The following is a 12650-nucleotide window of genomic DNA, read 5'->3' on the forward strand; positions in this document are numbered from 1 at the left end:
GTAGAAACCTTAAATTATTTCCGTGGAATATACTCGTTCTAGATCTTTAGAGAAATTTAATTGTGACTAAAATATAACCGAAGTAATTTACATTCAATCAAAGTATGTATGGCGACTAACACAATCACATAAACCTGTAATTAAACGGAAATTCAAATTTCCTTCCCGGATCTTGTAGAATTTTCTTTTCAAGTTTATGTATCATATAAACCACAGAACTATTGAATACAAATAAGTATTTTGAATAGAATTGTTCACTGTATCGAGTATAAAACATAAAAAATAAGGTAAACCAGCATCAAGAATTAAACAATAAAATACCTTCAATAATAATGTTAACAGATGCACGGATTAGGACCAGAAAACAGGTTAAATCGAATTTTAATCAGTGCGTGATCCTCACTGCCAAATGTGCGTTAGTGTGATAATCTATTTAATGTCATAAACTTTAAAAAAAATTTCTCGTCCTCTTTTTTTCATGGAAATCCATCCGGCGGTAAAGTAAAGTTAAACAAGTTGTTTAATAAATGGCCATGAAAAATAAAATCCCCAATTTCTTGTTTTGGATCTAATAGACCATATTTGCACACCACACTGTAGCACACTTCCATGAAACGTTTTCGTTTCAAACGTTCAGCTGAAGCATTCGCCCTCGGGGCAGTTAAGCCTTCGGTCCAGCTGAACCCGGAGCCGACCCGAGGCTCCCATGGTAGGTGTTAATGGTGCAGCCACTATCGCTGTGCGATCGTGCGTTCCAACCTCGAATTCTCTGCCGAAAAACTCGAAAAAAAGAACCCCAGAATGCACGGTGCACATTCGGGTGCATCATCCACCTACCGTACACGTTGAGGCGCGCCTTGTGCGAGGCCGAGCCCATGCTGTTGGACGCGCGGCAGGTGTAGAGGCCCCCGTCGTCGCTGTGCACGTGGCTGATGTTGAGGTGCGTCGTGACGTGACTGTTGATGTCCAGGAACTGATCCATCGTGTAACGGTGCAGCGACGACACGTCCAGGATGGGCTGGTAGTCGAGCAGCCAGACGAACGTCGGTGGCGGCGACCCGGCGGCCGAACACTTGAGCGAAACGTACGCCGAGGCGCGCACATTCTGCACCACAAAGCCGTAGCTTATCTCCGGTGGGCTTTCTGAGGGGGGCGGGACAAGAGATAAAATACGGTCACATGCTGGGGACACTGCGTGGGAAAAGTGGGAAGAGTGTGCCACGTACCGCCGAGCTTCAATTCCGAGCTGCCCTGAGCGCTGCTACGTGCGTTCGACACAATGCACTGATAAATTCCTTGATCCTTCTTGCTTACCCTATCAATTTGGAGTGTGTTCGCCGCCAATAAGCTCATGCTGAAAGGGCGATGCAAACGGATGGGCAAATTAAACGAAAAAATTCGAGGCAGGACAACCCGCAGAGGACAACCGCGCCTCACCTTCGCTCGGTACGTCCGTTAGCGAACAGCTCCTGGCCGTTGTGAAACCATTCGATCTTGTGCACCTCGCTGCCGAAGATGGAGCAGTTCAGTAGCGCCGAGCTGCCCGAGTTGATGATCTGGATCTGTGGATGGATGTGCGCCACCAGCTCGCTGCTGATCGTCAGATGGATTTCCAGCTTCTGCTCGCCGAACTGATTGAACGCTTTGCATATCTGGTCGCGACAGGAATCAAGCAAAAAGCGAGGTATTAACCCGTTTTATCACCAACTGCCCCGAGGGTGGGTCAATCTTACACTTGAACTTTAATTTAATCCATTGAAATTATGTAACACCAAAAGTGGTTCGAAAACGCATCGTCAAATAATATTAACTTTACTGATCGATATAAAATAAAGAAAAATGTTAAAGGCCGATTTTGTTCCAAAATGCAAAACATGTTTTCTTTCTACTGTTTCAATTTGTATAACTTTGTTCTTAAAAACACATAATTTATAGAAACTAAAACTTAAATTCTTCACTAAAGTCGTTTGTTCCGTTCAAAGTTCCGATGTGGTCAATTTGGTGGCTCATTTGCAAAATACCTAATTTTTTTTTGTATTTGAAGATTTTTAAACCTCTAATTACATACTGTTTAGTTTGACTATTGGATTCTGATTGGCGTGTGAAAAAAACTTGGATAACTATTATATAAGAAAATCTGTATTTGAAACGTTTTCTTCCAATTGTTTCAATATGTATAAATTTGTTCTTAAAAACACATAATTTATAAATTAGATTAAAACTAAAACTTAAAATCGTTTGTTCCGTTAAATGTTTCGATGTGGGGTCAATTTGGTTGCTCATTTACAAAATACTCAAGTATTTTTCTTTATTTTTGAACATTTTTAGATCTCTACACACATAATGTATTTTTCGATTGTTGGATTCTGATTGGGGAGAACTGTCCACCGAAAAAAAAACATTTGTATTCAAAACGTTTTAAAGTTAATGACATCATAAGTTTTGCCTTTGTGTATTTCGGAACCTTCTATACATTGTTTCAATTCTAATTAATTTCGTCCTTAAGATTATGTTTAAAATGCCAAAGTGCTGAACGATAATTAACAAATTCACTGAATAGCAACATTTACCATTGTACTTTACAGATCGGGAAAATCTTCAAATTAATTGACGGTGAGTTACTTTAGTGACTTTATCAAGCACTAGGAAGCCCGCAAAGCGGAAAATATTTCCAATAAGCTTCATTATAATCATGTGTTAACAACTTTCAAGCACAACTCGAATGCTTTTTGAAGTAGAAAGCCTGATGCACTCATCAAACTGCATCAGAAACTAATTAATTAACCCTCTCGCGTCGAGCCATAATTGATACTGAAAAGGATGTATCTTTGCCATTCTAGGTGCATCAGAAACCGACAATAAAAAACCCTTCGCAAGAGAAAAAAAACCCCATCATATTCCATCTGCTTCATCTGTTGAAGAAATAATTGAAAAGAAGTTTTCCCTTGCACGGGCAGACACCAGAATGGAGTTGGGAACGGGCCTACCCGTAAAACAATCGAAGTCAAATCAATCAATTTACTCTCCAGTGGGAAAACGACGGCAGGGGAAAGGATCTAGCGTGCAAAAAGAAAAACAAAACTCCATCCATCAACGCTGGGTTCACTCTGGCCTTCACCTGGTGGTTAGGACATGCCAGCGTAAAATAAATAACTAGCAGCAAATAGAGGAGGAATGAAGGAAGATCCGTCGGATTAAGGCGTGGAGGGGGTGGTAGAAGAGCGAATAATAGAGCTACAACAATTAGCCAACAATGGTCGGCCAATGGGAGCACGAAGCATAGGTGGAACAAAACCGCACAAAGCATGAAAAATAAACTAAACAATAAAGCAAAAAAAAAGCTGGTGCTTCCGCCCACCGCCCAACTAGGAGATTAGTGCATTCGCCGGTGCGGTGCGTTCATTTATTGTGGATAACTGAACCACAGCTTCCCCCTACCAGGGTCTTCCCAGGGTGCAGGTGTCCCCCGGACATGCAGTTGTTCGATGTTGCATACCCTGTGCATTCCGGCCGAAACGTCCGAACGGGTTGTTTGCCTGTGTGCGGAATCTATTATACGTAAATAATTACCCATCGTCCGGCATCCCGCTCGTCGACGCTGCGTATGAACAGCAGCGACTGCGATGGCACGATCCGCTGCGAGGACGGGACGGTATATAACGAGCCGGTGTCAGAAATGCGAAACCACCTACCGGAGCATAATGTGCCGACGATTGTTGTTGTGTTGTCCGCCCCACGGGCCAGTGGTATTCGGTTCGTATGTGTGTGTGTGCGTGAGGGGGTAATGGTGGGTGAGTTTGGAATGGCATTCCGGTTCCGTGACGATGTTAATAGTACCGAGAAAGGAAGGGAAGCACACAATTGGTCAATGATGATAGTACGAGCCTATATTTTCTGAAATGCAGGAGAGCGGAACAGCGGTTGGGAATGGAGGAGGAGGTTGGCAGAGGATTCAAGACATACCGGGAACGAGAATGATCGGGCAAAAAAACTCCTCCCCCCCCCTCGACGATATCGGTCCCATCATCTGGATGCGATAGGAACGGGAAACAAATAAATCAAACCATGTGCATAATTAATGTTCAATCAATTCGATTTAAATTAGTTTACGCTCTGATAATTCGGACCCCGGGTTTCCCTCTCTCTCTCTCTCTCACTCGCTTTCGTGAATGAGCAGCGGTGAAAGGATAATAAAACTCCGGGTAGGATCGTGCTCCGATACGGTGTCTTCTTCGATTCGGGCCTGTCGGCCAAATTTCGCTATGCTAGCGGAACATCAAACTCGACGACTCGGTCTCCCCCTTTTTCCTTCTACCGACGATCACGTTCGACCACGCGGAGGCCGTTCCCGGATGCCACACACGGGGCCAGGATGCATTACAGGCGTTTCCCCGGGCGATTTACATTTTTCCAATTCAGTTTTCCCACGCACGAGAACTCGATTACAGCCGGCGCCAAAACGTAGCCGTAATGCAAATGCATTATCTCGGGCACGAAACCTTCCGGTTGCCAGCGATACCGGCGGGTTCCCGGTTCTGGTTCTGGTAATTATTTCGAAAACGTTCCACGCGGTACCTCTCGCTAGTGTGGGCAGTGAGGGGGGGGGGGGGGGGGGGGGGTAGTTTTCCGGGACGAATTCGTGGGTGGACGTGATTCAATGTTGTTTCTAATTCATTGCGTTTCGGACAGGGAACGGACAAACGGCTGTGTCCTTTGTCCAACTGCACACCAGCCCTGAATCGCAGTTGAATCAATACCGGCCACCTTTGAAGTACTTCCCACGGTAATAAATGTTTGAAATTACAATGGTCAGCTATTTTATTGTACTACCATGCGATCTATGTAACATTCCTTCCGAACGATTGAGAGTGATATTTCGTTTTAATGAGGATGAATTAATGAATAATTGAAATATTTTCAACCGCAATTATTTGCGATGGAGTGGATATCGGTTCGAGTGTATTATAAAAGATGTTTCATACAAGTTGACGGTAATGTTTATTGTTTAATCCATTAGTTGAACAAAGCTGTGCTGAGTTAAACGTTTATCTGATATGCGAGTATGCACTAAGCAACTCTATGCAAACTATCATTACTATTGTTATCAAACTAATTTGAACAATAGAATTAATTATAATCTTCCATTTTAATTTATAACTTATTATAAAAATACTATAATTTGAATGGTAGTGAGTTATTTACCAAAATTCTTCAAATAAGTAATAAGGTTTTGAAAAAAATTAACTAGTTTAGTAAAGTAAAGTTAAAATAAAAGCTCTTATAAACAACGTGAATACTGTAATTTCCAGCCCTTAGTTAAAATATTATTCTAAATTTAGTAATTTTGATTAAAAGTATGGTATTATCTGACTTGCGTAGATTTTATATTTCGTCTATAAGACCATCTGCCCGTAATATCTCCAAAATCTGAGAGAGGACAAACTGTTTAAGTTTCGAAACGATGCTGCGTTATCATTTTCTATGGTTAGCTCCATAAAAATATATTCTACTATAGAACACTTTTTCGGCAGAAGAACTTAAAACTTTAACGTCTAAAAACGTACGCTTTACTTCTAATTTGATGTACATCGGTTAACCGAAGTCTGCCATTTTTCCGGACTTGAAAACAATACAAGTTCAAATAAATCAATCCATATCGGAGGCTTCGTGTTAAAATTTATCAGATAAATTGACACACTTTCTGCTGACTTGAGTGTGATTTCAACAAAAGCGGCCGAGATACAAACGCTCACATGTATCATAACACATAAATCTGTTGCTTGCCGGAGTGGATTACGGTTTAGTCCTTCAAAGTTTAGCACCGAATTAAAGTACTTCCATCGAATTAAGCTGCCCACCGCAGGCGAACGACTAAGTTACAACCAGTGTCCTACCGGTGCCGTAAACGCTTGCCCTTCCGACATCAAACAAACGGCGTGATTGATCGTGGGGTCGCACACCGTCATCGTCATCGAACGTCGGCCCCCAAAAACCCTCGGACTTAACAAAGATCGCCGTTCGGCGGGCTGTGGCGGCGAGGGTGGGGTTGGGGATTTTGTGGCAACCGACGCCCGGGCAATGATCAAAGTGTATCAAAATTGCAGTATCCATCAATGCATCATAAATGAATTTATTATGAGCTCAAGCCGCACTCGGCCCAAGTGCTCCCGAGTTCGCTCCGTGGGAAACTCTCGCGAGGGTCCGTGTCGAAAGGTGGAAAACATAAATTTTCCCATTTTCACCGGTGGAGGGGGCAGAAGCAGGTAGCAGGGGCAGGAGACACGAGGACACACCGAAGGCTGGCTCGGGATGGGGATAAGCGACGATGGAAATTTGTTAGGTTAGGTCCTCCGAAACGGCGTGCATGGGGAATGCTAGCCCGGAGCTCGTTGAAGACGGAGTAAAGCGGGGGGGAGGGAAGAGGATGGAAAGAGGAAAGTCATGAAGGACTATGAAAGTTAATGGGATGAAAATACTTACGAGAAGCTGGGCACCGGATTTCCCTGGACATTGCACGGCAACTGCACGCTCGTTCCCTTGCCGACCGACAGTTCGCTCAGCGACTTCTGGCTGGTGGTTGGCGCCATGTTGGGGGTGTTATCTGCATGTAGTGTGTGTGTGTATGTGCATGTGTTATAGAGGAGAGTAATTGTATTAGAACTTTCGATACTCGGCTGTCGCAGCTGCAACGGCCGTAGGTATGCACATTGCCAGAGATCATCGTGTGGGATGTCGGGATCATCGGGTGGTACCTTTGAGGGTTAGCAGCACCGCCTCGCTCGTCTTGCGTTCCCCCGTCAGCCGGTCGGCCGTCACGCACGAGAACCGCTTCAATCTGTCCTCCTCGTTGACGTTCCGTATGCACAGTTCCCCGCCGGGCGTGGTGACAACGTACCGGGTGCCTTCGGTTCGAAGGCGTTGGGGCAAGAGTTGAACGGAGAACAGCAGCACAAGAAGAAAGAACAACACACACGCACACATCAGTTCCGACGCGCTCCGTTGATCATTTCAGAAAGGAGAGGGGAGGGGAAAGGTCACTGGTGGCAGGCTGACAAGTTAAACAACTCCGCTCGCCCTGCGGCAAATAATCCCGCCCGAGCGAGCCCGGGAATGTGGTGTGCCTTTTGCGATGTTGCGTGTGACGTCGAGCGTTCGTGTGGCATATTCTTCAGCAATAACAACAACCCTAACCTACCGATGTCGGAGCGGCCGGGCAGGAGCATCTCCTTCTCGCTGAACCACGACGACACATGGACGAACTCCCGGACGTGCGGGGAGATGAAGCACTTGAGGAACGCCGTGTTGCCGAGCGTCACATCTGCGCTATCCACTTTCACCTCGTACGGCTGGCGGACCACTGTTCGGGGAGGGAAGAAAGGAGGAGCGTGAGAAGAAGCGTACAGTAGTAGTTTCGCACCGATGAGCCTGAACTGGCGACGCCAAGGCGACGTCCTGGAAGGATCGCCCAAAGAAACAAGGTGTCCCGAGCTGTCTGCTCTGGGAGGGGAAGAAGCGGTGGATCCAATCAGATTCCTTCCTGAAATGTTAATGGCGGAACTCTGCACACTTGCAGGTATGTAAGGTGGTCCGCCACATGGGGATACTTATTTCGATTCTACGCGAAACAACGGCGAAGGATAGCCAGTCAAACTAAGCCAAATATCAATCCAGCATAACCGTAGTCGTTGAATTGCAAACATTTACTTATTCAATTATGTGTTAAAAATGTATCATATCTTACGGTTTGAGTAACCAACTTGGCGAGTCAAAGGAGTAGACTCGACCATTGACAGTCTGCTTGTTTGTTACAACACAAATAGTTTGTAGTGGAAGTTTCAAAATTCCATACTAAAGATAAGAAACCCTAAAGCACATTTTAAACGAAAGTAGCTTTCACCAGTTCACAACTTTCGTAACAACCATTTTTATTGCATTAGAGTTAAATTTTCTCAATACTGTTTTGTCATTCACATGACTATCTGAAGCAAAAAACTGTAACTACAATAAATAAACTAACAAAAAACACGAGAATACAAGCGTATATAGTACCACCCACAAGTAAAGGTACAGTTTCCACGTTTGGCTCCAAATCTGTTTCATGTAGTAGAGGAACATAAAACCTTTTAAGTTACCATCAAACGAGCTTTGCATTAGTCATTCTGGTTAATTATGAACAAATCACATAAAAAAAAAAACAAACTATACATTCCAAGTCATAAAAGTCTTCGTACATCATTATACTATTGCAATTAAACTGCTAACTGGTTAAATAGATATAGATATTTACAATGTATAATACTTAATTACTTGTTTCAAGTTCGATTTGTTCAATATACTCACGTAACTAGCTAATTAAAACTTTTGCGATAGGTTTTATGCTCCTTTATGACATACTTTTGTAAATTTAATAATATGACATTAATGAGCTAAGATAATTAGGGTCAAATATAGTAATTTATAAAGTACATTGTAATTTGGAAGTAACTCTACATAAAAAAAAACTAAGATTTAAATAGGATACAACAGCAAAAAAGTTACAGAGCAACTAAATAATAAACTCTGGCATGTTAAGTGAAATGAAAGTTGACATTTGCAATTTTTAACAGGTATAGATAAAACCGTTGTTGCATAAATCTATGATTGCAAGTAATGTCCGAAAAACGAAATGATTGAATGCAAATGTATATTGAGTTTGATTGTAATGCCCCGTTGTCAACAAAAAAATCCTAGAAATAAATGTATCCTAGAAGTTAATTAGAAAATGTTGTGTTTTATTTAATTCAGAACACAAAACATTGTTCCATTCTCGGGCTGCAAAGAGGGGCCTAGCGAAACCTTCTCTTCTCTATGGTCGAGTACTTTCATCTTTGTATTGATTGTATCTTTGGTATTTGTTTGATCATTAAATTGGAAAGCTCCCAGTTTTGGCTTGTGGAAAACAGAGGGGGCGGCTGGGTGGAGCCCGAAAGCCCTGCCATTCCCGACCCGGTACACTGTCAACTCACCTGCCCGTACGCGAATGTCGTGGCTGAGCAGAACGTAATAGGAGTAGCTGATCCGGCACCGATAGGTCGTATCGTGCACATCCGTCCGAAAGAGGTGGCCCGCGAACGGTGGAAAGTAAAGTGTCCCATTCGGCAGGGCTTGACTGGAGGGAAAGAAATGGAGCGAGCGAGAGAGAGGGAGAGAAAAGGCAAGAGAAAATACAGAGCGAGCAATAGGATAAGTGATGGCTGCGGGGAAGTTACGGTTAAGATGTTGACTCGAACCCGAGACTACGGTCGTTCTGCTGTGTCCTGGCCGACGAGCAAACGAACCGGGTCGTATCCTCCAGGACACTATTTGCATGTATGCTAAATATGGCCGCCATCGATACATGGAAATGTAAATTTGATACATTCCACCCGCCGGTTCTGGGGCAGGAATCATGGATGCGGCGTCGGGGAATCATATGTTGATCCGTAAGTTGAATTTTCGGTTGAGTGATATATTACATATATACGTTCTGCTGCTTCTCGTATCACCGGGTTTATGGTAATGGTGAGATATGGTTTATAGATTTTTCGTGCTTTGAGTGCATCATACCATTTTTTCCCTCCCACCCCCATTATTTGCTTAGATGAAGAATGAAACCAACCAACATAAGGATGTTTTCGTCTCGGATCGGTGGCGAACGGAAAGGGTCGTCCGATGGCACAATGCCTAGATTGATGACAATTTATTTGTAAATTCAATTCGCTACCTGGAATCGTAAATCTTTGCTGCGCAAAATGAAGACTAGCAACGGTTACATGCTAACAAACACGGGATTGGTGTATTTGTGTGCATTTTTTTTTTACCCCGATACATATTCTTCTCGACATGAATATGTTCCGTATCAACATGTCCAGCAAATTTATATAACTTATTCATTCTGCTCTTTGGGGTTCATGGATTTAAGCTCACCTGTCGGTACAATATTATTTATTCAAAACAAACGATAGGACTCTCGACTCGTACTGTCCAGTCCAGATAAGGTTGACATACTTTTGAGAAAAAGTATTGCTTGCTAATAAACTCCTTCGTTAAATTCCTCCATGTTTTGTAATGCAAAATAATTGAAGGAGCTAGACAACGAAATATAATTTTGTCTCATTCCTACCGCAAAAGTGTTCCTTAGTAAATCTGCGTCATGACATATCCGTAAGTTTTAATTCTACTGAATCGGGTTTAATTAATACAAACTGAAACCCAACGAAATGGGTAAAAGATTCGTAGCATGTAGATAGTAAAGCTACTAATTTAAATTTCATCTATCCAACTACCAATGTTACATCTGGAACAATAAATCTAATCTATGCACAATTGGGAAACAAATAAAATTGCTTGTTCTCATTTCGCTTCGAAGAGAATTCCAACTGTTGATTGCAGAATAATTGTATCTACCTGTAAACTCTTTATGGGATTTATTATTCTTGGGCAATTTACACACAACTTTCTTTGCGCAAGTCCTGGGTAATCACCCGCAAGACAGGTAATCACGGAACATATTTTGCCCAGAATCCAATCACAATCTCGTAGGATAACTTTAATAAAAGTTCCAAGCTTGACAAGTCCAACTTTATTAAGCGTGACCGAAGGTATCCCCAGGTATCAAGCATAAGAAATCAGAACAAACCATCGCAGAGATCTTCATCCGGGAGAGAAAAGCTTCTTAGGTCAGCGCATCATTCCGTCCGCTTCACCTCTTATCTCCGGTATGCTCCCCTGGACGAATGCCAAGTACTTGCCAACGCATGCCGACATATCAGAGATAGGTTTGCTGGCCCAGCGATGGTGGCTCAGGGACAACGCACACACATACATACACCGGAAACGAACCGACAGGATCGTACGCACGTAATCCCAATAAATATTGCATCGAGACTGATAAGTTTACGGAAGACTGGACCCGTTGTGTACATAGCGCAGGGGTGTGTGGGCGTGTATGTGTTTTTATATGGCATTGTTGACCTCCCTCCCCCCCCCCCCCGCCCCCCACCCTCCCCCGTATTCGTCTTGCATACATAAGATGGCATCCGGTACAAGTCGAAGGACAGGAAGCAGGCCCGTACGCACATAATCAACGGTATTATCATGAGACGGACATAAAGAATGGCATGTCTTGCTTCGTTTTTCGCCCGAGATTTTGTGTATGCACGAATTAATGCGGTATTTCTTCGGCCAACAGGAACAAATGTGAGCGACCATGAAACACACTGAGGTCCCTGGGAAGGAGGAAAGATAGTTTCTCGGGGAGAGTGGGAGAGTGATATACCCAAGCCCCCATCTCCAACGCTCCATCGAGTTCTGAATCAACTTCTACAAGAGGTTCTGCCACATTTTGGTTAGTTTTTACTTTTACTTGGTGTTCCCTTCCCCCCTGGGGAGTTCGTCTTCGGCTTCTTGTGTGTGTGTGTGTGGAAAGGCGAGGGCTGAAGCTCGCAAAGGTCGCAAACCGCAAATCGTGACTTTGGCTGTCTTTTAAACTTAGCCACTGGCAAACACAAACTTCTCCGATGGCAAAGATGAGCGAGTTGTTGCAGCAAATGGAACCCGGGCCGATGTGTGGCGCTTATTTGTACGTGTCGTCCCCGACCCTTACACACCCGCGGCCCGTCGTCGGAGTCGTTCGTCTTTAATTAATAATTCACCGTACCCAACCCCGAACGAAACTTCGATCCGGAACAACGCCACACCAGCAGGGCAGCTAGTTTCGCCGACGGACAAACTTACACGTGCCGGAGATAGTCTTATGTTTTGATATGTGATCTGAAAAGTTTTTCGCCACTCACCGCAACCCCGGCACGCTGTTCACCAGCGTTCCGTCCTTCAGTATCCACTGGATGATCATCTGCGGGCCGCCGTACGCCTGGCAGACGAGCTGCGCGTTCCCGGTGTCATTGCTGAACAGTATGGTCGACGGAAGCTCGTGCAGAAAGTTGGGCATTTGCAGGTTCTCCGAGGCGAGCGTCTCCTTGATGAGTATCGCCAGCGTAAGGTATTGTACTAGGGCTGCAAAGAGCGGGGAAACACGCCGGGGGGGGGTGGTCGGAAAACAGGAAACCCCGCACGGGTATATGATGATTTATGGTGGGACGCGCTAGTTTATTAGTGGGTTTATTACTGTTTGCAGAAGAAAAATTTGTCTCGCTCCAATAGCACCGAAGAAGCAACACGGTTTCGGAATGCCGTTGGGGGAATGGGACCTCGGCTCGGGAAGTTCCGATACTTACCGGGCAAGCGTGATACTGAAGTTTTTACCACTTCCATAATTCCTTGGCAGTCCTGCAAGTGATAGAAACATTGCCATTAACGTTTGGCACAGCACAAATGGACACGTATATAGAAGGTGATTAACGCTCTGGGCGAGCCGTCGTAAATATGTTATCTGCGAACTGTGACCGGCGGCGCTATAGCCGTGTTAACGATAATGGCCCAAAAATATACACACGACGCTCGTCAATCTTTCATTACACGGAACAAACAAGCAGATATAAAAATAATGCGTGACAAGCGCTTGTTTCATATTGCGAATTATTCACCTCCGCATCCATCGCCTTCGTGGCGCAATCGGTTAGCGCGTTCGGCTGTTAACCGAAAGGTTGGTGGTTCGAGTCCACCCGGGGGCG

The 12650-nt window shown here is 44.2% G+C and overlaps 1 protein-coding gene and 1 non-coding gene across 2 annotated transcripts in view; one reads left to right on the forward strand and one right to left on the reverse strand.

Moving 5' to 3' along the window:
- The window catches only part of LOC131281973 (cell adhesion molecule Dscam2), a 33095-nt gene extending 20804 nt beyond the window's left edge, over positions 1 to 12291 (reverse strand). The window contains exons 1-10 of the mRNA XM_058311353.1: positions 12255 to 12291; positions 11814 to 12033; positions 9006 to 9148; positions 7196 to 7357; positions 6753 to 6902; positions 6481 to 6601; positions 3571 to 3688; positions 1438 to 1652; positions 1227 to 1354; positions 838 to 1143 (exon numbers count right to left, since the gene is read on the reverse strand). Coding sequence (XP_058167336.1) covers positions 838 to 1143; positions 1227 to 1354; positions 1438 to 1652; positions 3571 to 3688; positions 6481 to 6601; positions 6753 to 6902; positions 7196 to 7357; positions 9006 to 9148; positions 11814 to 12033; positions 12255 to 12291 — 1600 coding nt within the window. The remainder of the gene's footprint in view (positions 1 to 837; positions 1144 to 1226; positions 1355 to 1437; positions 1653 to 3570; positions 3689 to 6480; positions 6602 to 6752; positions 6903 to 7195; positions 7358 to 9005; positions 9149 to 11813; positions 12034 to 12254) is intronic.
- A 285-nt stretch (positions 12292 to 12576) lies between these two features.
- Positions 12577 to 12650, forward strand: Trnan-guu (transfer RNA asparagine (anticodon GUU)). The gene has a single exon. It is a non-coding gene; the product is annotated as a tRNA-Asn (tRNA).

The sequence above is a fragment of the Anopheles ziemanni genome, chromosome 2, assembly GCF_943734765.1.
Source record: "Anopheles ziemanni chromosome 2, idAnoZiCoDA_A2_x.2, whole genome shotgun sequence".
Lineage (NCBI taxonomy): Eukaryota > Metazoa > Arthropoda > Insecta > Diptera > Culicidae > Anopheles > Anopheles ziemanni.